This window comes from Cryptococcus neoformans (genome assembly GCF_000091045.1).
Source record: "Cryptococcus neoformans var. neoformans JEC21 chromosome 3 sequence".
NCBI lineage: Eukaryota > Fungi > Basidiomycota > Tremellomycetes > Tremellales > Cryptococcaceae > Cryptococcus > Cryptococcus deneoformans.
The window spans coordinates 1431609-1450219 of NC_006685.1; the positions used below are offsets into that span (position 1 = coordinate 1431609).

General features: G+C 48.2%; 6 protein-coding genes and 1 pseudogene across 7 annotated transcripts; 3 read left to right on the forward strand and 4 right to left on the reverse strand.

Annotated features, from left to right (window-relative positions):
• Window positions 1-1673: 1673 nt before the first annotated feature.
• Window positions 1674-4948, reverse strand: CNC04740 (response to drug-related protein, putative). The gene is made up of 3 exons (XM_570022.2): window positions 4812-4948; window positions 4099-4752; window positions 1674-4042 (listed from the first exon to the last, which is right to left on the reverse strand). The coding sequence occupies exons 2-3, from the start codon at window positions 4557-4559 to the stop codon at window positions 1858-1860; spliced, it is 2646 nt and encodes an 881-aa protein (XP_570022.1). The 5' UTR covers window positions 4560-4752; window positions 4812-4948; the 3' UTR covers window positions 1674-1857.
• A 280-nt stretch (window positions 4949-5228) lies between these two features.
• CNC04750 (adenylosuccinate synthase, putative) lies at window positions 5229-7011 on the reverse strand. Its single transcript, XM_569734.2, has 6 exons — window positions 6905-7011; window positions 6834-6855; window positions 6616-6785; window positions 6175-6560; window positions 5620-6121; window positions 5229-5566 (listed from the first exon to the last, which is right to left on the reverse strand). The coding sequence occupies exons 1-6, from the start codon at window positions 6912-6914 to the stop codon at window positions 5364-5366; spliced, it is 1293 nt and encodes a 430-aa protein (XP_569734.1). The 5' UTR covers window positions 6915-7011; the 3' UTR covers window positions 5229-5363.
• A 222-nt stretch (window positions 7012-7233) lies between these two features.
• On the forward strand, window positions 7234-9449 carry CNC04760 (NADH kinase, putative). Of its 2 annotated transcripts, none has more exons than XM_024656827.1 (11): window positions 7234-7293; window positions 7389-7551; window positions 7609-7686; window positions 7735-7833; window positions 7887-8137; window positions 8190-8318; window positions 8374-8486; window positions 8540-8710; window positions 8763-8920; window positions 8977-9149; window positions 9210-9449. In XM_024656827.1, exons 2-10 carry the CDS (start codon window positions 7439-7441, stop codon window positions 9035-9037), a joined length of 1173 nt encoding a protein of 390 aa, XP_024512459.1. In that variant the 5' UTR covers window positions 7234-7293; window positions 7389-7438; the 3' UTR covers window positions 9038-9149; window positions 9210-9449. The 2 variants fall into 2 exon arrangements, with proteins under 2 accessions (XP_024512459.1, XP_024514300.1); XM_024658443.1 differs by having other exon boundaries at window positions 7235-7318.
• A 560-nt stretch (window positions 9450-10009) lies between these two features.
• Window positions 10010-14275, forward strand: CNC04770 (endo-1,3(4)-beta-glucanase, putative). Its single transcript, XM_024656828.1, has 12 exons — window positions 10010-10111; window positions 10636-11238; window positions 11290-11492; window positions 11544-11893; window positions 11943-12109; window positions 12162-12180; window positions 12237-12379; window positions 12432-13109; window positions 13172-13272; window positions 13358-13548; window positions 13626-13951; window positions 14068-14275. Exons 2-8 carry the CDS (start codon window positions 10804-10806, stop codon window positions 12471-12473), a joined length of 1359 nt encoding a protein of 452 aa, XP_024512460.1. The 5' UTR covers window positions 10010-10111; window positions 10636-10803; the 3' UTR covers window positions 12474-13109; window positions 13172-13272; window positions 13358-13548; window positions 13626-13951; window positions 14068-14275.
• On the reverse strand, window positions 12966-13847 carry CNC04780 (annotated as a pseudogene).
• Window positions 14276-14881: 606 nt separating the features above from the next.
• CNC04790 (histidinol-phosphatase, putative) lies at window positions 14882-16224 on the forward strand. The gene is made up of 3 exons (XM_569759.2): window positions 14882-15168; window positions 15222-15851; window positions 15917-16224. Exons 1-3 carry the CDS (start codon window positions 15010-15012, stop codon window positions 16175-16177), a joined length of 1050 nt encoding a protein of 349 aa, XP_569759.1. The 5' UTR covers window positions 14882-15009; the 3' UTR covers window positions 16178-16224.
• On the reverse strand, window positions 16222-17474 carry CNC04800 (conserved hypothetical protein). Its single transcript, XM_024656829.1, has 3 exons — window positions 16804-17474; window positions 16588-16747; window positions 16222-16533 (listed from the first exon to the last, which is right to left on the reverse strand). The coding sequence occupies exons 1-3, from the start codon at window positions 17403-17405 to the stop codon at window positions 16348-16350; spliced, it is 948 nt and encodes a 315-aa protein (XP_024512601.1). The 5' UTR covers window positions 17406-17474; the 3' UTR covers window positions 16222-16347.
• Window positions 17475-18611: the final 1137 nt, after the last annotated feature.

The window sequence follows — 18611 nt, forward strand, 5'->3', positions numbered from 1 at the left end:
TGTTGTGATTGGGAACATAAATGCGGTGACCAAAGGAAAGGAAACCTTGAGGATTGAAAGACGGCTCGCGAAGGTATGGATTTCTTGAGACTCGTCGGAGCTTGATAAGAGCTGATGGAATGATTGAAGGTGAATGGCAAGAAGCGTGACTACAATCTGCGCAAATCATAGGTAGCATGCCATGGAAGACGGGAGAAATTTCGAGGTCTGCTCTGAGACCGTCGAGGATATCAGGATCAGCAACGAAGAAGTTTCGTTCAACTGAAAGAGTGGGGACAAGAGCGCGTAGAATCGCGGAAGCTGAGGCAGAATCGGAACCAGCAAGGGACTTGACAGAATGGTTGCGTGAGTTGAAAGGCTCGTTGGAAGTATTGAGCGACTTGAGGGACTCGGCGGAACGAGTGAAGAAGCCGGGAAGGACTTGGACGAAATTGTGTTCTTGATCCATGGTGGTACCTTTACCTGGATGGTAATCAAATCGGCGAGAGAGAGCATCGGGCATGGAAGCCTGTTTGCCTGGACGGTAGATGATGTCGAACCTAAAGGATGAGAGGAGTTCGACCCGTCGAGCTTGACGTGGACTGAGCTGACGAGGTTTCATCCAGTGCGAGAGATTGTGATGGTCGCTCAGGACGGTGGTGTGAACTTGCAGGAGCATGTGTCGGCAACGGACGAAAGCCTCAACGATGGCCAAGAATTCTTTTTCGTTGGTCGGATAGTTCAGTTGAGCCCCGGTGAAGCGACCTGATTCGATAGCCACTGGATGTTCGAGTTGAGTAGTCGGATTGACTTGGGAAATGACGAATCCCCAACCGAAGGAGGCATCGGTTTGGAGAATAGTTGGATACGAAGGATCGTAATGAGCGAGGGTTGGAGCAGAGATAAGCTGTTGTTTGAGGATTTCGAAGGCGCGTTGTTGAGCGTCGCCCCAGATGAAAGCTTGATTCTTCTTGGTGAGTGAGGTGATTGGAGCAGCGATTTCGGAGAAGCCTTTGACAAATCGTCGATAGTAGCTGACCAGACCAATGAAGGAGCGGGGTTCTTTGAGAGACCTAGGACAAGGAAATTCTTTGACGGCCTTGATTTCTTCCTTCCTCCTCCCCATACTTCGTCTTGCCACCTTGTCGGCGTGATCTGCTGCCCACAGCTGCCCCACTCCAGTAGCACGCCTTTGACAGGGCGCGCCCGTGACAGTTCTTCCCCTCGAGAAATGAATTCCACCTCTGGGCCGGCCACTGCTATTCCAGTCCATGATCAGGAGCAGGGTGGTGTGCAATTTGAAACGCGCTACCAGCATCGTCGATCAAATTCCTTCGGACCTACGTCACCCACCGCTGACGTGGGGTCATTCAACCCGTCTAGAGAAACAAGCGGCCACGATCGATGGCCTCAAATGGGATTGAGGAGCGGAGGTTTGACATCGGTGAGAGAAATGAGCAGACAGCCTATACGAAGAGATCATGTCGATGATGACCCAGTAAAGGTGTGAGATGATGAGATATCAAAAACGTGGTTGGGGAGTGCATTATGAGCTATCACATATTGAGATCATAATTTATCATCAGCATATATCATCAGCATTTAGTATTATATGTAGTGGCAACCGTGTTGCGTTAATAGGACGGGAAAACGACATTAGATGTACTTTTGAAGACGCTATAATGGTCATAACACCCATCTATAATGCTTGCATCTATCGCGTAATGAGAACTGACAAAGAGAAGTGATAAAATATGTGTATGGACGTTCACTATAATTGAATGTAAAGGAAAAGTAATTATTATATTATACTATAAGAGGCTGATCTGTTGTTTTTCCGTTCTACTACATACACCGCTGCACCATCCACCTTGCCCGTTATGCTCCTGTCGGCGCCCCGGTATCATCCACATCGTCATTCGCTCTTTCTTCCGCCTCTGCTGCCGCTTGCGCACCCAACTGTACCAGCGCAGTATCACTTCGAGGCCTAACCAAACCTCCTGAAGACCCAAGATCTGTCCCACTCCTTGTTCTGCGCATCGACATCTCAGAAGCGTCGTATGTCGGCAATCTCGTGTCTATCGGGACCACTCCACCGCCCAAGAAACCTCGGGATGCGATGTCGTACGAAGGTACCCGCATGAGAGGATCAATGTCATCCTCAGTTTCGGATGGAGTGTCGGGTGCTCCAATCTCAAATCGTATAGAAGAACGTTCGGGCTCAAAGGTAACCGCATGAGACGCAAATGACACGTGGTTCTGGCTGCTAGCCGAAGATTGCATACCGGAGTTGGAGGCGCCAGCGGAGTTTAGACTGCCTGGAACAGACGAGTTGCGCGGGATGTCATCAACGGCAGCGGGTAGATTGGTGTTTGACTGATTCCCATTCCGCAAGATTGGACGACTGACATGGCTGGCACCGAGGCTGGAAAAGGGCCGAATGGGTTTGAGAGGTAGATGGAAAAGGCCATGAAGACCTGAGGATCGATGCCGCTCGTATCCCGGACGCATATGCGCATCTTCCACGTAACTCCCAGATGTGGATGACTGTTGGCTACCCCTCTCTGGACTTGAGGCACGACTGCCCGCCCGACTACCTGGACGACTCGAAACTCGACTGCTCAGGTTTGATCGACTGTTACGCCGACTTAGAGGTCGACTGGGCGCACGAGAATCAGGAGGGGTTGAGTGAGGTGATGTGTCGTTAGAGTGTGTACGGAGTGCGCCAAGAGACAAAAGGAGTTCCGAATCAACAAACTGAGACAACTGTCTACGAGGGGGTACCTCAGGGGTAGATTCGCCACTACGCCCACGGGTCGGAGAACCAGGGCGAGAAGGCGCGCGACTTCTTGGAGGAGTATCGTCGTGAGGAGAATGCAACGGAGTAGGATTGATGGATCGTGGAATCCAGCCAGAGGTCGTACTGGAGTCTGCGATGGCGACTCTATCGTAAACGTGATTGCTGTAACTGGGAAGGTCGACCTGAGGCTCTTCAGGTTGTGCATTGCCGAACAACAAACCTCGGGTACTTGCACCTGCTGCCCTTGCCTCGCTGAGAAGGCTATGATCGAGAATGAGGATTGGGAGAGCACATCGCAGCTCGGAAACGTGCCCATCTGGATTAGCGATTGAGCATGACCATTTGATCTTGTGGGTGATGAAAACTGGGTGGATAGCGTGTGAAGGAGTGACCCACGCCGGGATAGGGATGCTGAAGTAAGTGTTGACCTCGTCATCGCCAACCTCAATATCCGTCTCTGTAGACTCGGTAATGGATGCGGAATCCCTGCTGTTTGATGGACCTGCTTGTGCTTGTTCCGGAGCATCAGACGTCTGACCAGGGAAGTAACTGTCCGCCGGACGAGCGCCCCAAGTCGTCAATGGCAGGCGAGCACGGGTATTGGCGACAGGAGTCTGCGAAGGGCTGGGATGTCTGGACTGATTGGCACTACTCCTGCTTGAATGGCCATGAGTGTCAATCCAATGCTGAGGCGGACGAATGGGCTCTCGGGCTATCTCCTCCGCTCGACCTCTCCTGATTTCGTGTTTGACACACGAGTCAACCCGAGTATCAGGATGCGAAGAGTGTTTGGTGTGTACCAACGTATATTCTTTCAAGACCGACACAACGGCTGTCACTTTGACGCCCTTGGCAAGAGGCATGAACTTGATATTGACCGGTATTTCATCGCCGGCCGCGTATGCCTTATATGGCAACGTCAAAGAGTACATGACCTTGCCTGGCCAAGTATTTTCAATTTCCAACGTCTGATTGAATTCGAGAGCTTCCGGAGTGAACATTCTCGAAAGATTAAACTCCCTCGTGGCCGAAAAATTGCTGGCGAACCCAGAGCGCACTACGACTGCTCGTAGTTTGTAAACAATAAGGGCATCACCGGAGTACGTTCGGAGGGTCGAAGGGAGGTTGCCGTCGAGAGTATGAGTGAAGTGAAACGTGTGACGACCTGCTTTGAGTGTGTGAGAATGGCCACGGTCTCCTTGAAGGAAAGACCAGTCGTGTGAAGTAATAGGGTGGCTGTAATGCCGATGTTTTGAAGACGTTCTGCGTTCCTATCGTCAGCTGCTTTGAACGGGGAAGCATCCCGCTTCATCACGTACCCAGAACCGTCCGAGAATTGCACCTTTGCTTTACCCGTTAAACTCATCATAATCTCCTTGATATTCGTAGCCTCCAAAAGATTCAATTCTACTCTACCCGAAAGATAAGCTGGGTTCATATCGCCTCCTTGGCCCCGCAAAACTAGCTGGTCAGAATCGAGCACAATCGCTAGCGTGTGGCCACTGCTTCCTCCCGGCGTGTTCATAACACTCGGGGTCACTGGGCCGCCCCACATGGAAGGAGATGTAGGCGCGCTTGCATCGTACGCTGGCGTTGGCGGGACAGAGAAATAGTCGCCAAGCTCTCCGGAATCTACGGTGCCGTCTCGCCTTCGGGAAGAAAGCATGTTGGCTGGCCGAGGAGCGGGCCCGTTGCGGGTGGGCGAAGAAGCACGGGAGGATGGACGGGAAGATGGGGCTGAAGGGGTAGTAAAGCCGCTTGGGATCCAGCGCGAGGGCATGTTATTATATATGTCCGATGTCAAGCCAAGATGGCAGGTGAAAGGTCGGCAGTTCTCGGACCGTGTTTATCGGCCGATGGGAGTTTGGGTCCAAGGAGAAAGGTATGCGAACGATTTGTTAGGGCCGGAAAGTAATGCGTAGATAGACGGCAGGCAGGAAGCAGCAAAAAAATCTGACTTGGATTCGCGCTCTCTGAGTATTGTTGGAGTGCAGGTTAGCTGCGAAACGGCGATGGGTAAAATTTTACGCACCTGAACCTGGCGGCGAGTGGGTGGCAGGCGGGTGTGGGAATACGAGAGGTGGGAGAGCGGGCGATGCGGGGGATGGAACGAGCTGGCAGTTGCTGCAAGTTTTACACAACAACGAAACACAACACAGCCGCCTCGCGGTGGAGCCTGGAACTAACTGCATAAGAACGAGTCCGCCGGATAAATTCTTTAGGTGACGTATCGGCAGTGGCTGCCGCCTGCGGGGGCGCGCCAGCTGCCGCTTCCGTCCACCTCACATCATCTTGTCCGCCCATTGGCTGCTCTAATCGATTCTGTTCATGCACCGGTATCATGATATATGCACTGCATAAGGTCAGTAATAAACAGTGCGAAACAACTGCGTATCAAGAGTCACGCCAGCATGCTTGGATAGTTTAATTGAGTAAAAGTGCGTGCATCATTTTTAAGCAGTTCGACAGCCAGAAAAAATTCTGATCCTGCGTTTGATACCACTCATTTTCAATATGAGACACACAGTAACCCGCGATGCATGTCTAGACAACGCCTTGCGAAACAAATGAAGGATCTGTAAATTTAGAAAATGATAACGTTCTGGTCCCGACCAGGGCCAACGCCGACGTATTGAACCTTGACGCCCAAGTAGTCCTCAATAAACTTGATATAAGCCTTGGCGTTCTCGGGGAATTCTTCGTATGTTTTGCAGTTGGAGATGTCAGTCTTCCACCCAGGAAGGGTGGCATATTGAACTTCAACCTTGGCGAGTCGGTCAAGATCGGCTGTCCCACTTGTCAGATGAAAATCTCATCGGATTTTGAACGTTATTACTCACCAGGGAAACCTTCAACCTCAACACCATCAATCTTGTAGCCAGTGGCGACCTTGATCTCGTCGAAGCCGTCAAGAACATCAAGCTTGGTAAGGTTGAGACTAGTGTAACCATTGATCATGGTGGAGTACTTCATAACGACCAAGTCGAGCCATCCGCATCGCCTTCTTCTGCCAGTGACGGTACCGTACTCGGCACCAACCTCTTGCAAGGTCTCACCGACGGTAGCAAGATCTTCGGTAGGGAAAGGACCTCCACCAACTCGAGTAGTGTAGGCCTTGATGACACCGACGACACGCTTGATAGCGAATGGCGAGATACCGAGTCCACTGACGACACCACCGATAGAGGTGGAAGAAGAAGTAACGAACGGGTAGGTACCATAGTCGAGATCAAGCATAAGGGCGTTGGCACCCTCAACGAGAACTCGCTTGCCAGAGTTCACAGCATTGTGCATGAAGGTGGGTCCGTCCACGATGAAGGGTCGAAGGCGCTCGGCAAAGGCCTACGAAAAGCCATTAGCATGGTTTTATCCACAGTATGCACATTTTAACTCACCAAGTACATCTCAATCTCACCCTCAGTGTCGAACTCGAAGTGGCCGTATCGTTTGAACCTGCCCTCGACCAGTTTCCTGAACTTGGCAGGGAAGGTAGGGTCGAAGAGGTGATGGACACGAAGACCAGATCGAGAGGCCTTGGAAGAGTAAGCGGGTCCGATACCCTTCCTGGTAGTGCCAATGGACGAGCCACCAAGCTCAACCTCCTTGAGACCATCAACGATCTGGTGGAAACCCATGACGAGATGAGCCCTATCAGAGACAAAGAGCCGACCGGCAACCTTGAGGCCTTTTCGCTCAAGCGTGTCGAGCTCATTGAAAAGCGAAGGGACATGAACAACAACACCAGAGCCAATGAACGCGGTGCACTCAGGATTGATCAACCCTGCAATAGCTGATATGAGAAATGCAGTATATAGCAAGGCAACGAGTCCACATACCACTGGGCAAAAGGTTGAAGGCATAGCTGGTTTTCTCGCCCTTATCATTTCTGACAACAATGGTGTGACCGGCATTGTTACCACCGGCACATCGAGCGCAAATGTCCGCCTCAGCGGCAAGGATGTCCACAAGCTTTCCCTTGCCCTCGTCACCCCATTGGGCTCCGAGACTACGTCCCTGTTAGTATTGAGAGACAGAACGGAAGGTTGGTACATACACGACAGTAACTCCCTCCGGGGCTGAAGTAAATAGTCAGCAATGAAATGTTATGGGTAATTAAGGACTTACATGGAGCCATCTAGAATAGATAGGTGTATAGGACCTAAAAGAAAAAGGCAAATACGATAGGAAAGTCCTTCACTCGACGGAGAATGCAAAAGGCCAAAGACGGACTCGACGAAAAAGGCGCCTTGAACGATCTGTCCGCTCCCCCCACTTAATATGGACCTTTTTTCGTCAGTTGTTGTGCACGTGGTCATGTGAACTTTTAATTAATCATTATGTTAATAACAAACAATAATTAATTCCAAAATCATCAAGTGACATGGTTAACTATATTTATTAATAATAATTAATAATAATGTTACCACTGCAATATCAGTCATCATCATCGTCATAGAAACGCAGAGCGAACCATAATAATATACCAACGGCAACAAAATAAAGGCTCGTCCTACGTACGTATACGTATATTTACGATATGTCAGTCGGGTAGAGCAAGAAGAAAACAAAACACAGAAAGCAATTGAGCTGATATTCAGACTGATCTTAGATTCCGTAAGGTGGAACACAGAGGTCTAATCCATCTTTCATCTTTCTGCCATGCTCAAGCTATTGCGAAGCCCGAGGCAAAGTGCGCTCTACCTTCGGGAAAGCCGCCGTAGCATCCATTATCTACGAGACCTCCCAGTATCCCCACCGTCTCAGTTGACGAGGTGAGCCTAGCCTAAAGTGACCTCTTAAAGCCAAATTAATGCACTTGTCAACGTCAGTAAACCAAGACTAGTACCATGTGAGCCTTTGATCGGAGATTCGTCTGCCATGGGTGCAGCAAAGTTTCCCCCTGCAGCGTGTGTCAATTCAAGCTGGAGCTACAAATGACTAATTGGCGATTGTAGTCATCAACTTAAAAAATGGACCACTGAGCCGACAACGCTTCTTCTAATACAAAAAAGAAATGATCCTCGTACAACAGCTGCTATGGGTTTCATCCTGAGGTAAGTAGGGGAGAACAGACACGCAGTGTGGAATTTTGACATGCCATGTTCAGTCACATTCAAGAACACTATCCTCACCTCAGACTCATAGTGGAACCACATACTGCCATGGATCATCCCTCATTTGACAATCTGATTGTTGCGTCACCAGGCGATCAGGCATTATTGCCTCTTCATACATCTCTAGTCCTAACTTTAGGCGGAGACGGTACGATATTACACGTCTCTAACCTTTTTTCTCAAGGTGAATGCCCTCCGGTCCTAAGCTTCTCTATGGGATCTCTGGGTTTCTTGTTACCATTTCGTATGTTTCTCACATTACTGGCCTGAGAAGCACGTACTGACGAGTTGGGTAGATATCAGTGCTTTGTCAACGGCTCTGGAGAATACCCTCAAAGGCCCTGTATCAGTGTTAAACAGAATGCGGCTAGCATGTAAACCTATTGCTGTCGATGGAGACCCATTGAACCGATGTACTGAGAATGGTGAGTGCTGCACAAATGACCTCAACTCGTCAATAGCAAGCTAATGTCGCCATAGTGAGTGAAGCGGGATGGCAGGTTATGAATGAAGTTGCTCTGCATCGAGGCCGCAATACGCATCTCACTGTGGTGGACACCTACTTTGACGGACAGCATCTGACTGAGGCCGTTGTAAGTTCACTCCATTTTTGTTATCCACTTTGTCAAACTTACCCTCGACGTAGGCTGACGGTATCCTGCTTTCCACTCCGACTGGATCGACTGCGTACTCTTTATCTGCAGGAGGCCCTATATCTCACCCGGAAACGGATGCCTTTCTTCTCACTCCTATAGCCCCACGATCCTTGAGTTTTCGTACAGTAATTCTCCCCGGTCGTGGCGAGGTCAGACTGGAGGTGCGTATTTCTCCATCATGCTTGATAAGTTCACTGACTATACGTTCCTTAGATATCTCCTCTCGCGAGATCCCCTGCTGAACTCTCTATAGATGGGAAGGGAGTGTGCCTGTTGAATGCAAAGGAATCCGTCATAATCTCCAGATCGCCCTTTCCAATCCCTTGCGTAGAAAGATCCGGCAATGAAAGTGGCTGGGTGAAGGATATCAAGTGAGCTAATTACGTCTTTTTTCTCTCGCCGATCCTACCTGACATTATTTTGCTAGCTCTTTACTACAATTTAACGTCGGATTCAAGAATAAAAGTTTGATGGGACACAGCTCTTGATGAGCTCACTTATGAATCCAGTGTTGCTTCACATTGCAGTACATAGCATAGAGGGGCGCATACTGGCACAGAAGTAAAAATTAAATCAAGCCGCCGAACTACTACTACTACAGTACGTACTACGTAACGATCACTTTCGACTTGGCAATGCGAACTTATAGTATTTATTGAGGAGTGAGGGGGAGAGTAGCTTGTAGGGGAGCGGGGATATTTCTGGTAATCGGAGGCTGCAGGAGGAGATGAGAAGCGAGCCGTTGGATATGAGGAGAGGAGTTTGTTCGGATCTTCTTACTTAAGTTTAATTAGGAAATTATTACGAAAAAAACATAGATAATTAGTAAATATGAAATGGACACCATTGAATTTATTGGGGGAATTCAAATTTTGAAGTTAATTTAAAATAAGTATGGTCGTATGGTCTATGTGATGGGATATGTGTTAACTTCGGAAACTCTAAAAATCTCGCTCAAGGGTTTAGTCAGGTCCCACAGACTGAATTTCGCATGGTCCCTGAGGGTGACTGCGGGACGCGCCTCTTTTTCCAAGTTTGTGCGACTTACACTGGCAGCACACCGGACCCAGTTCAAGCTATATAAACATGGAAGACGGACTGCGTCCATGGATCTGCACTTGTGCATGTCCGCTTGACTTCAATAAGAACATCTTCAAGTAATCGCATCTCTCTCCGAATACAATACCTTGGACTGGGTAGCCTACTCATCATCCTTTGTCCAAAGTGGCAGATTTATAGTATGCAGCATTATGTGAGACCAATAACTGTGGCGGAGAGCCAAGCTTGGTGAAGCCAGGGCTGAGTCTGGTCGCGTCTGATTATTATCGAGGCCGCCAAGGACAGACGGAGAGAAAAGCAACGAACCCTCAACCCTTTCTCTCACAGCTGTCACGCACCGTACTGGTACATCGCGCCGCCGTAGCATTCCTATTTTTCCTTCTTGTTTCCTTTTTGCTTCTTCTTTCCTCACCTTTACCTTCCCATCCATCCTCTCTCTTCGATCTAGTCGCTCTTTCTTACCCCTATTCTCTTAGCCCATCTGCCCCTAGCATAAATCCTGGGTGAGTGCAAACACTTTTTCTTCGTGTACTGTCGAAACGGCGACGAACATCAGTCTTCCTTGTGTCATCTTGACGGGTCTCGCCGTTGTCAATCTTCTTGTCAAAGACTGCTTTGACATTCAGAGCCCTTTGGAAGCGGATGTCGTGGAGGGTCCGTTGAAATGGTGCCATTCGGCAGTGGCTATTACTACCTCCTTGTTTTTTGCTCTGTTTGTGCCTTCTTCCAAAGAACTTTGCTGACTGAGCGATATCCTTTGACGACTCCCTTTTTCCACTGGTATGCTGGCGTTATGTGACGTTCTTATTGGGCGGCGATCTCATTGTTTGTGGTTCCTTTCCTTGACGCGCACGGACGTCACGACCAATCCAACGACAATATAATGATTGGCACTGCGTTCCTGTAACTCGCCTCTTGTTGGATGCCGTCTGCTGGCCCGCCCATCACCGCCGGACTCTCTCGCATATATTCATTCAAAATGATTTCTCACGTCCTGACTTGGCCCGCTTTTTATTGCCCCAAACAGCACTGGACGATCGCAGTGCGATTGTGAAACAAGCCGGTCACCTACTCGCAACCACACCAACTTTTGCAGGTCTAGTACCACCAAATCATACACTTAAGGTACCCAGGCGGATTACCTTGACTCCTACATTACCCTCCTCCCTTTTGCATCGCATAGATATTATTCGCAATGCTCTTCTCTAACGTCGTCTTTCCCCTGTTCACCTTATCTTTTGCTGCGCCTGCAGTTTCCGCCATGCACCTTAACCCAGCGCATGCGAAGCGTGCTGCTGTGGCTCATCGAGATATTGGGTCTGTCAAACTTGCTCGCAGTGAAGATGCCGTTATCGCTGGGCGAAACAAGGAGAAGCGACTTGTGCGCAAGAAGAAGAGGTCTACTTGTCAAGCCAAATTCAACGCTACATCCTCATCTATTGACTCCGGGACTTCTTCCTCTGTGACAGCAAGTGCGACTGCGACGAATGCCATTGGAAACATTGAGAACTGGGCAAATGGCAGTGCTTCTGCATCGTCTTCCAATGCTGAGATGACCTCCACATCAAGTGCCTTTTCTGCTGCTCAGACTGCCGCTTCTACTTCGGGCTGGTATCTCGTTGAAGAATGGGTAAGTGCTTTCATCATTAGTCATCAACCACAGCTTAGAATAGTTCCTCAGTCTGGCAGTACTTTCTTTGATAACTGGAGCTTCTGGGATTACTCAGATCCTACTCATGGTACCGTTGATTACGTTTCTGCTTCTGAGGCATGGAACCAGGGTCTCATCTCCATTAACTCTGCTGGACACGCTATCATGAGTGTGGACACTACTGAAGTTGTTTCAGGCGGAAGGAAGTCGGTTCGAATCCACGGCAACAAAATGTAAGAAATAATCATCTCTACTATGTGAGGACGTTGTTGACATTTCTACAGTTGGAACGGAGGCATGGTCATCATGGACGCCTATCACATGCCTACTGGCTGTGGCACTTGGCCTGCCTGGTGGCAAAACGGTCCTAACTGGCCTGAAGGTGGTGAAATCGATATTCTTGAAGGCGTGAACGATTTTACTCAAAATCAAGTCTCTATCCATACCGGTGTGGGCTGTACTATCCCCTCTGACACCAATGACAAGCAATTGGCCACTCTTACCACTGGCAGTTTTGACTCCTACGACTGCTCGTCTGCCGACACCTCCAATCAAGGTTGTGGTGCCCGTGACGAGACCAACGATAATTCTTACGGTGCTAACTTCAACAGCGTAAATGGTGGTGTCTATGCCAGTGAGTAATGAGACACCTGATAAACGAGCAGCTTGTGACATTTTCGCAGTGCGATGGGACAAGTCCGGCATCGCCGCCTGGTTCTTCCAACGAAGCGATATTCCTTCTGACATTACGAACAACTCCCCCGACCCTTCCACTTGGGGCACTCCCGTTGCCTACTTCGCTTCAGACAGCTGCGACCCCTACGAGTTCTTCTATGACCACTTCAACATCGTAAGTGATGACATGTTTGATGAGACGTGATTACTAACCGTCCATTGAACAGTTTGACACTACTTTTTGTGGTAAGTTCCCGCTACAGAAGACGTATTTGGCCGACATCTCATTGATGAACTCATAGGTGACTGGGCCGGCGCCGACGGTGTTTGGAACAATGCAGGCTATGCCGGTCAGGACCAGAGCTGTGCTGCAATCACGGGGTATTCAACCTGCTCCGACTACGTGCTCAACAAAGGCTCTTCCTTTTCTGAAGCCTTTTGGGAGGTGAGCAAAAGCCTCTCATGATCATAGCATGTTTCTGACAATTATTTCCTAGATTGCATCTGTTAAGTACTACAACTCCACCACTGAAGTCTAAACTGCTTCATCTTGCAATCCGTTGCATGTGCCTTGCGGTGTCTCGAGTACATTGCATCCTTAATTACACTTTTGTATAGAATTCTATGCTCCTTTTCAATGTGCTTTCCTTTCCTCTTTATCCTCCTCTAGCCCCTTGCACTATGAGACGCGGAACGGTTTGATTTAATTCGCCGCACTGTAATATCCTGTAAGATTAAATCAAATCGATAAATCCGACCCCAAAGATTAAATCAAATCGATAAATCCGACCCAACGAATTGAAATAATACGGCGAATGTATTGAATCAAATCGAAAGATCCGGAAACAAACCGCTGATACTGAATTAAAACAATACCGTGAATGTATTGTAACAAACCTTTTGGCAACCCGAAAAACGATTTGTTTCAAGCTCTGTACCGATTTATTTCAAGCCTAGTTACGGGTTGAAATCATCTCGATTATGATTTGTTACAATTGGTCACCACAGCTAGCTTGACTCGGTTTGTTTTGACTCTATCTGAATGCATCATGCACTACTACTATGTATTACTTTTACGTATGACAACATAACTAATACGACAACAACGGCCAGATGTTCGGCGCATACCGCCGGCTCTTGAAGACCTCGGGCACCCTCTCCCGCATCTATACATCGTTAGCTGCATTTCTTCTTCAAATACTGGAGTAGAGAATAGGCTTACAATACGATGGACCAGGCTCCTTGAGTCGTGGTCCACTTCCCTCCATGTCACCCGTCACATCCTCCTCCCCACACCTTGTACCGCCGCCTCCCGCACTTGCTCCTGTAGGGGATTGAGTGAGCAAAATTATACAGTGAGCACTGTGAAGAAGATGCTTACGTGGACCTCGTTCCACAATCCGTCGTACTCTGGGCCTCCCAGACCCATGGCTTCCCTCAGCACGTACCCATCACCCGCGCTCCCTTCGTCCCTGGGCTTGGTGAGAGGGGCTGGAACAGCAAAAGAAGTGGAGCCAATGACGGAGATGTGGTTTGGGGCGACAGAAGCAGTAGCAGAAGTGGTTGTAGGATGGGGTGTAGAGCTTGCATTGGACTGTTCCCCTGTGAAAATTAGTAAGCACTGTAATCAAGAAATGACAGAATTTAACCAGAGAGAGTCGAGACTCACGGAAAAGGGGGTTCGGCGGCAGGACGCTCGTCACACCAGAGGGAAGCCGACTGTCGTTATCGTTAGAAGTGTGTGGGACCAGGTAAGGAATAGGGCGTTTCTTCTTACGCCCACGCCGCTTAGGCGCAGGCTCGGCCTTTATTGGGCGATAAAATGGATGATATGTTTTCGAGAAGAGAAGTATTACTGGTGGCTCGACCCACCTGTCCTCTGGTTCGCATCATTGAAGCTGGAGTTGAGGGACACGCATTGGTTCAGACTGAAGTGTCGAACCAGGACTATGGGCTTTTATAGACAAAGGGCTCCACATTGCCACTCAGCCCATGATGCTGCTGCCGTCAAAGTCCTACGTACGTGCTCATAATCTCATATTATATCACTCTCTTCATCTGCCTCATCAAACAATTTTCTATGACCTAGACTGACATCATGTTCGCGCGATGATGAATCTGACAAAGGTGCAGATCGACCACCATTCAAGATATGCAGACGATACAGTCCGTCGGTCATAAAAGGAGTTAACGCCAACAATTGACAAATTCCATTGACAACTGAAACGCAGATGCAAGATCTGATTACATCATCAGTTTTCTCAACTATTATAAGTCGCCACTCTGAAATGAATTTCTAAATAACTCCTTTAATATGTTACATACGTAATAAAAGAATGTGAAGAATTATAAATATTGCATGCACCATAGTGTATAGCAATTAGTTAAGGCTTTATTTCAACGGTCAAAGGTTTTCGGCAATTCGCGCTGTTGCGCTAAATAAATAAAAATAAAGGTGAGATGGCCATCCAGGGACAGGCGTTTTAAAACAATCCGCTAAATAGAAAGGTGAAATGGTCATCCAGGGACAGGCGTTTTAAAACAATCCGGAAAAGCGTCAAAGGTTCAAAACAAACCACTTTGGGTCCCATAGTGCTTGCTCCTTCCCCAAGGTCGTCTTCGCTCTGGTAGTGTAGACAGGCGATACTTAATTCCCGCTCCCCTTATGATGGCAGCACATTGGTTTCTGGACTCTCTTGGTCTTATTACGATGGATAATGGGACTGCGTTGAGCGTGTTGGTTTCATACCGTACGTAGCAAGGATTGTGAATAATTATTATGCGATCAAATGTATTAAAGCTAAGGACCAAACAACCGGAAATACCATCATATATGATCAGGAACGCGGACATAATTGAGGTGGAGGCGGCCCTGGTCTGCGTCGGTACGCCGACTTACGGCTTGCGTTGTCCGTCAGACAGAAAGAGCGAGCCAGTTGCTAATAACAGAATTGATGGGCAACAACAGTCTGTCTGCTCTGCTTGAGCTGCATAAATTTCCATTACCGTTCGGAATTTTTGTTCCCGCCCCAGCTTCACATATTCCGCCTTTTCCGTCCAGCCTATCTTCCCTAAATGCCTCACAGCCACCATTCTCATTCGGGACAATTCTGCCGACATGCCAAAGACAATCTCGAAGATGTTATTCTTGAAGCGATCCGACAAGGCTTCCAGTCATTTGGACTGAGTGAGCATGCTCCTAGATGGCGGGTCGAAGATCTTTTCCCAGAAGAAGTAGGTTTGCGGTAGCGTACTGGGTGGGAGGCTCATTATAGTCTTGCCTACAGGCCGATTTATGCCCCTCTGACCTCCTCTCGACATATGAAGACTTTTTGAAGACAGCATTGATCCTACGCTCGAAATACGACTCCCAAATTTCCTTGCTGGTGTCTTTAGAGACAGATTATATCACTCCCCTCGATTCAGAAAAATTGACCTCATTTCTTGTCGAGCATACGGAGATCGACTATATCGTTGGCAGTGTCCACCACGTCAATGGTGTGTCCATCGATTTTGACCGACCAACATGGCTGAGGGCTGTTAAACTTGCCAAGGAGGGTAGAATAGGTAAAACAATGGACCCCGGACCGCCACCAACACTTGAGTTGGGTGATCCAAATGATCCTGAGCTCATGACGACCTACACCCCAGATCTCTTGTCTGTCCAACCTTTCTTTGAAGCATATTTCGACGCTCAATATGATCTCATTGTAAAGCATCAACCAGAGGTTCTAGGTCATATTGACCTATGCTCCTTATGGATACCAAATATCAGCTTGATGGAGCAGGAACCTGTCTGGCAAAAGGTAATAAGGAATGTCAAGGCGGTAATCGCCTACGGAGGTCTATTTGAAGCGAACGCTGCGGCTATTAGGAAAGGTTGGAAGACAAGTTATCCATGCAGGGATATACTCCAAGTGAGTATCTATTTTGCTAACAGGAACATCTAGACGAAATGATTAAATACTGTTTGGCCTTGCAGTTGATCCAGGAACTGGGGGGAAGAGTTTGTTTGTCTGATGATTCACATGGCATTTCTTATGTGGGACTCAACTACCTTAAGATGAGAGACTATCTAAAGGGCATGGGTCTTGAGCGTACATGGTACCTTGTTTCATCGAGTCGCCGCCAGACTGGAGATTACACCGTTGGTGAGCGGGGCCGGGTTGCAGCTAGGCCGTTGGATGGGTGGTATGATCACCCTTTCTGGGCGAAACTATCGGATGCTCAACGACGTAAATGAGTAAATGGATGGGTTAGGAAATGAGTAGCCAAATGCATCACGTCGTGTCAGTTAAATTGTATAACCCAAATTAATGTCGTTACGCTATTGATACAGACAGCGCTAACTAACGCCGATGCTACAAGTATGATATCCAGGCGTGTTGGTACTTCGCCAGCCTCCAGCAGTCTTCAGAAAATCTCCTCTTCACTGCTCCTTTGACGGCCATGTTTTGCTATATATTTAAAAGCTTCCTTTCTTTCGCTGCTAAATTCCTTTTCGAAATGCTGTTTCAACTTCTCAATATTGTTCATGGGTTCATCGCATTTGAAGCAGGTCAAAGGGGTTTTCAGTAATGTTTGAGTAGCGGGCAATGCCTAAACAGAAGACCTTTAGCATATCCACATTGTGTAGCATGAGTCCAGACTCACTTCTACACGATCAAGCACGGTGCGATCATCCTGCAACCAGCGTTGCACTTCCATGATCGGGATAAAGAAACCAAGATCGGGCCGGAAAGAGTTGTAGTGTTTTTTTGATTTCAGATAAGGTGATATCCGATCTTCTGATATGACATGAAGGTGTATATGCCTGCCATGTTTCCTGGCTTCAGTCCCTTATGACCAATGACATTCATGCCGACTTACTTCATTGAGGGTATAGCATGGAATCCAACATCAATTTTCCATTCAAATCCTTCGGTTTTGAGCATTTCGTCTCTAATCATCTCCTCCACTTCGCGCGCAGTCTCCGCCATGGCTCTTAGAACCTCTTCTCTCTGGTCTGCTCCTGCTTTACGAAGCAAGCTTTTTAAATCGTCCAACGTCTCAATTGAAACAATGGACTCATCGGAATCTGGGTCTGACTGAGGTGGGAAAGGATAACGCGGTAGGACTAGGAAATGATATTTTGCCTTTGGGTAAGAGTCAAACACTACCATCGTATTGCTATTGGAGAAAAGCAATTTTGATGGTGGGAGAGAAGATTGAGGATTGGGGAGTGTGGCATACTGCCGCAGGGCAAGGAGTGGGTGAGAAGCCATCTGGGAGGATTCTGAGGTTCGACGGCGGTGAAACGATTGTGCGTGATTTTTGCCCTTTTTGGGTACTGGATAACTCGTAGATGATAGAGTGTTATTTGAAGAGAGAGAAGAAGAGATAGGGCGTCGGGGTGGCAGTTGTATGTTATTTGATGAAGAGTTTGAGGATGATACAGGAACGGATAAGCAGTTGCCCATTGTCCATGACATGTATGGGTGGGGCGGGTCTACAGGAGAGGGCAACTGCGGTGGTGGGAGGAAGGGGACATGCTAGCTGGAGGAGAACATACTGTTGCAGACACAACATGATACATTTCCTGATGTCTGACGAGCCCATCGCCTGTGTCGTGGACCTCCACCTGCGTACTTGTTCCGGCTAAATACGGTATATCGCAATATATAGAGTGTGCTTCCTTTCGCGAGCTTTTCGGAATTTTGCTCAGAGTATATCCGGCGGGCAGACGCATACTTCGGGTTCCTACCCGAACTGATTGACGAGTAATGAGGAGAAGGCACGTTGTGGACCGTCAATCGTGATTATTATTATATTTATGTTTCATGATTCATCGATGAAATAACCAACATGCACCCAACTATGCGTGGCCAAGTTATACAAGGTAGCTATCAGCATGTAATTATTAGAGCATGAGAACCGCCAGGTCATTCGCAATTCGCTTACTACGTACCACCTGACCACCCACGCATCTACCATCGTTCTCTATCATCATCCTGTAGTCGTCATTTCTAGTACGTACAACAGATACTCTACGTAGCCAATTATCTATCTTCGGCTACTTAATTACCTTCTACTACTGTCTGCCCACCCCATTTATAGTCGGCTTAAGCCATCATCGCCCATGCACCCTTCGTCTGACCTTGACAGACTACTGTTGTTGTTTCACGATCGCTTCCGTCTGCTCACGAAATAAAATCACAATCTGCCCCTCCTGAATGTTCCGCCAACCATCGTACGTAAAGTCAGATGCCAGCAGACAAGCAAGCGGCAAGCGGTCGCATTGGGTTAATACGTACAGGGAGCAGAAGACGTGTTGATCAGAGTCGGATGGCATTCTGCAGACTGTATGTTTTGCAGGCCAACAGAGGTAAGTATATTACTGGGGAGCATGTCATGTGAGAGAGCGGCGTTGACATTCTTGAGGTTGAATAGACGTTTAGGGTACGCACATCGTGTTTCCAGTAGAATTACAATAATGCGATCGTATTGATTTAACACACAGATGTCCAGCCTGCACCCAAGGAGCATCCTTGGAGGCAATGGCCAACCCTCTCGGTGGAGGTAATGGCATGGTTCTCTACTGTACATCACCACCTAAACGATATATGATTTTGCGAAAGCTAACTAGAGCGGCAGACTCGGACGTAACTCTCGACGCACAGAGCCGATATGCTGAAGTT

What these genes read in the sequence shown, in the direction of transcription:
- CNC04740 (XM_570022.2), bottom strand. Translation starts at nt 4,559, where the DNA reads ATGCCCTCGCGCTGGATCCCAAGCGGCTTTACTACCCCTTCAGCCCCA. An exon ending in CAATTCTCGGACGGTTCTGG is followed by an intron (nt 4,043 to 4,098) that starts GTACGTGATGAA and finishes ATAGGAACGCAG; the next exon opens with AACGTCTTCAAAACATCGGC.
- CNC04750 (XM_569734.2), bottom strand. An exon ending in CCGGAGGGAGTTACTGTCGT is followed by an intron (nt 6,786 to 6,833) that starts GTATGTACCAAC and finishes ACAGGGACGTAG; the next exon opens with TCTCGGAGCCCAATGGGGTG. An exon ending in GTGAGATTGAGATGTACTTG is followed by an intron (nt 6,122 to 6,174) that starts GTGAGTTAAAAT and finishes GGCTTTTCGTAG; the next exon opens with GCCTTTGCCGAGCGCCTTCG.
- CNC04760 (XM_024656827.1), top strand. Translation starts at nt 7,439, where the DNA reads ATGCTCAAGCTATTGCGAAGCCCGAGGCAAAGTGCGCTCTACCTTCGG. An exon ending in GGGTTTCTTGTTACCATTTC is followed by an intron (nt 8,138 to 8,189) that starts GTATGTTTCTCA and finishes CGAGTTGGGTAG; the next exon opens with ATATCAGTGCTTTGTCAACG. An exon ending in AGCATCTGACTGAGGCCGTT is followed by an intron (nt 8,487 to 8,539) that starts GTAAGTTCACTC and finishes CCCTCGACGTAG; the next exon opens with GCTGACGGTATCCTGCTTTC.
- CNC04770 (XM_024656828.1), top strand. Translation starts at nt 10,804, where the DNA reads ATGCTCTTCTCTAACGTCGTCTTTCCCCTGTTCACCTTATCTTTTGCT. An exon ending in AAATGGTGGTGTCTATGCCA is followed by an intron (nt 11,894 to 11,942) that starts GTGAGTAATGAG and finishes ACATTTTCGCAG; the next exon opens with TGCGATGGGACAAGTCCGGC. An exon ending in TTTCTGAAGCCTTTTGGGAG is followed by an intron (nt 12,380 to 12,431) that starts GTGAGCAAAAGC and finishes ATTATTTCCTAG; the next exon opens with ATTGCATCTGTTAAGTACTA.
- CNC04790 (XM_569759.2), top strand. Translation starts at nt 15,010, where the DNA reads ATGCCTCACAGCCACCATTCTCATTCGGGACAATTCTGCCGACATGCC. An exon ending in AAGATCTTTTCCCAGAAGAA is followed by an intron (nt 15,169 to 15,221) that starts GTAGGTTTGCGG and finishes TCTTGCCTACAG; the next exon opens with GCCGATTTATGCCCCTCTGA. An exon ending in CATGCAGGGATATACTCCAA is followed by an intron (nt 15,852 to 15,916) that starts GTGAGTATCTAT and finishes TTGGCCTTGCAG; the next exon opens with TTGATCCAGGAACTGGGGGG.
- CNC04800 (XM_024656829.1), bottom strand. Translation starts at nt 17,405, where the DNA reads ATGTCATGGACAATGGGCAACTGCTTATCCGTTCCTGTATCATCCTCA. An exon ending in CATGCTATACCCTCAATGAA is followed by an intron (nt 16,748 to 16,803) that starts GTAAGTCGGCAT and finishes GAAACATGGCAG; the next exon opens with GCATATACACCTTCATGTCA. An exon ending in CCGTGCTTGATCGTGTAGAA is followed by an intron (nt 16,534 to 16,587) that starts GTGAGTCTGGAC and finishes TCTTCTGTTTAG; the next exon opens with GCATTGCCCGCTACTCAAAC.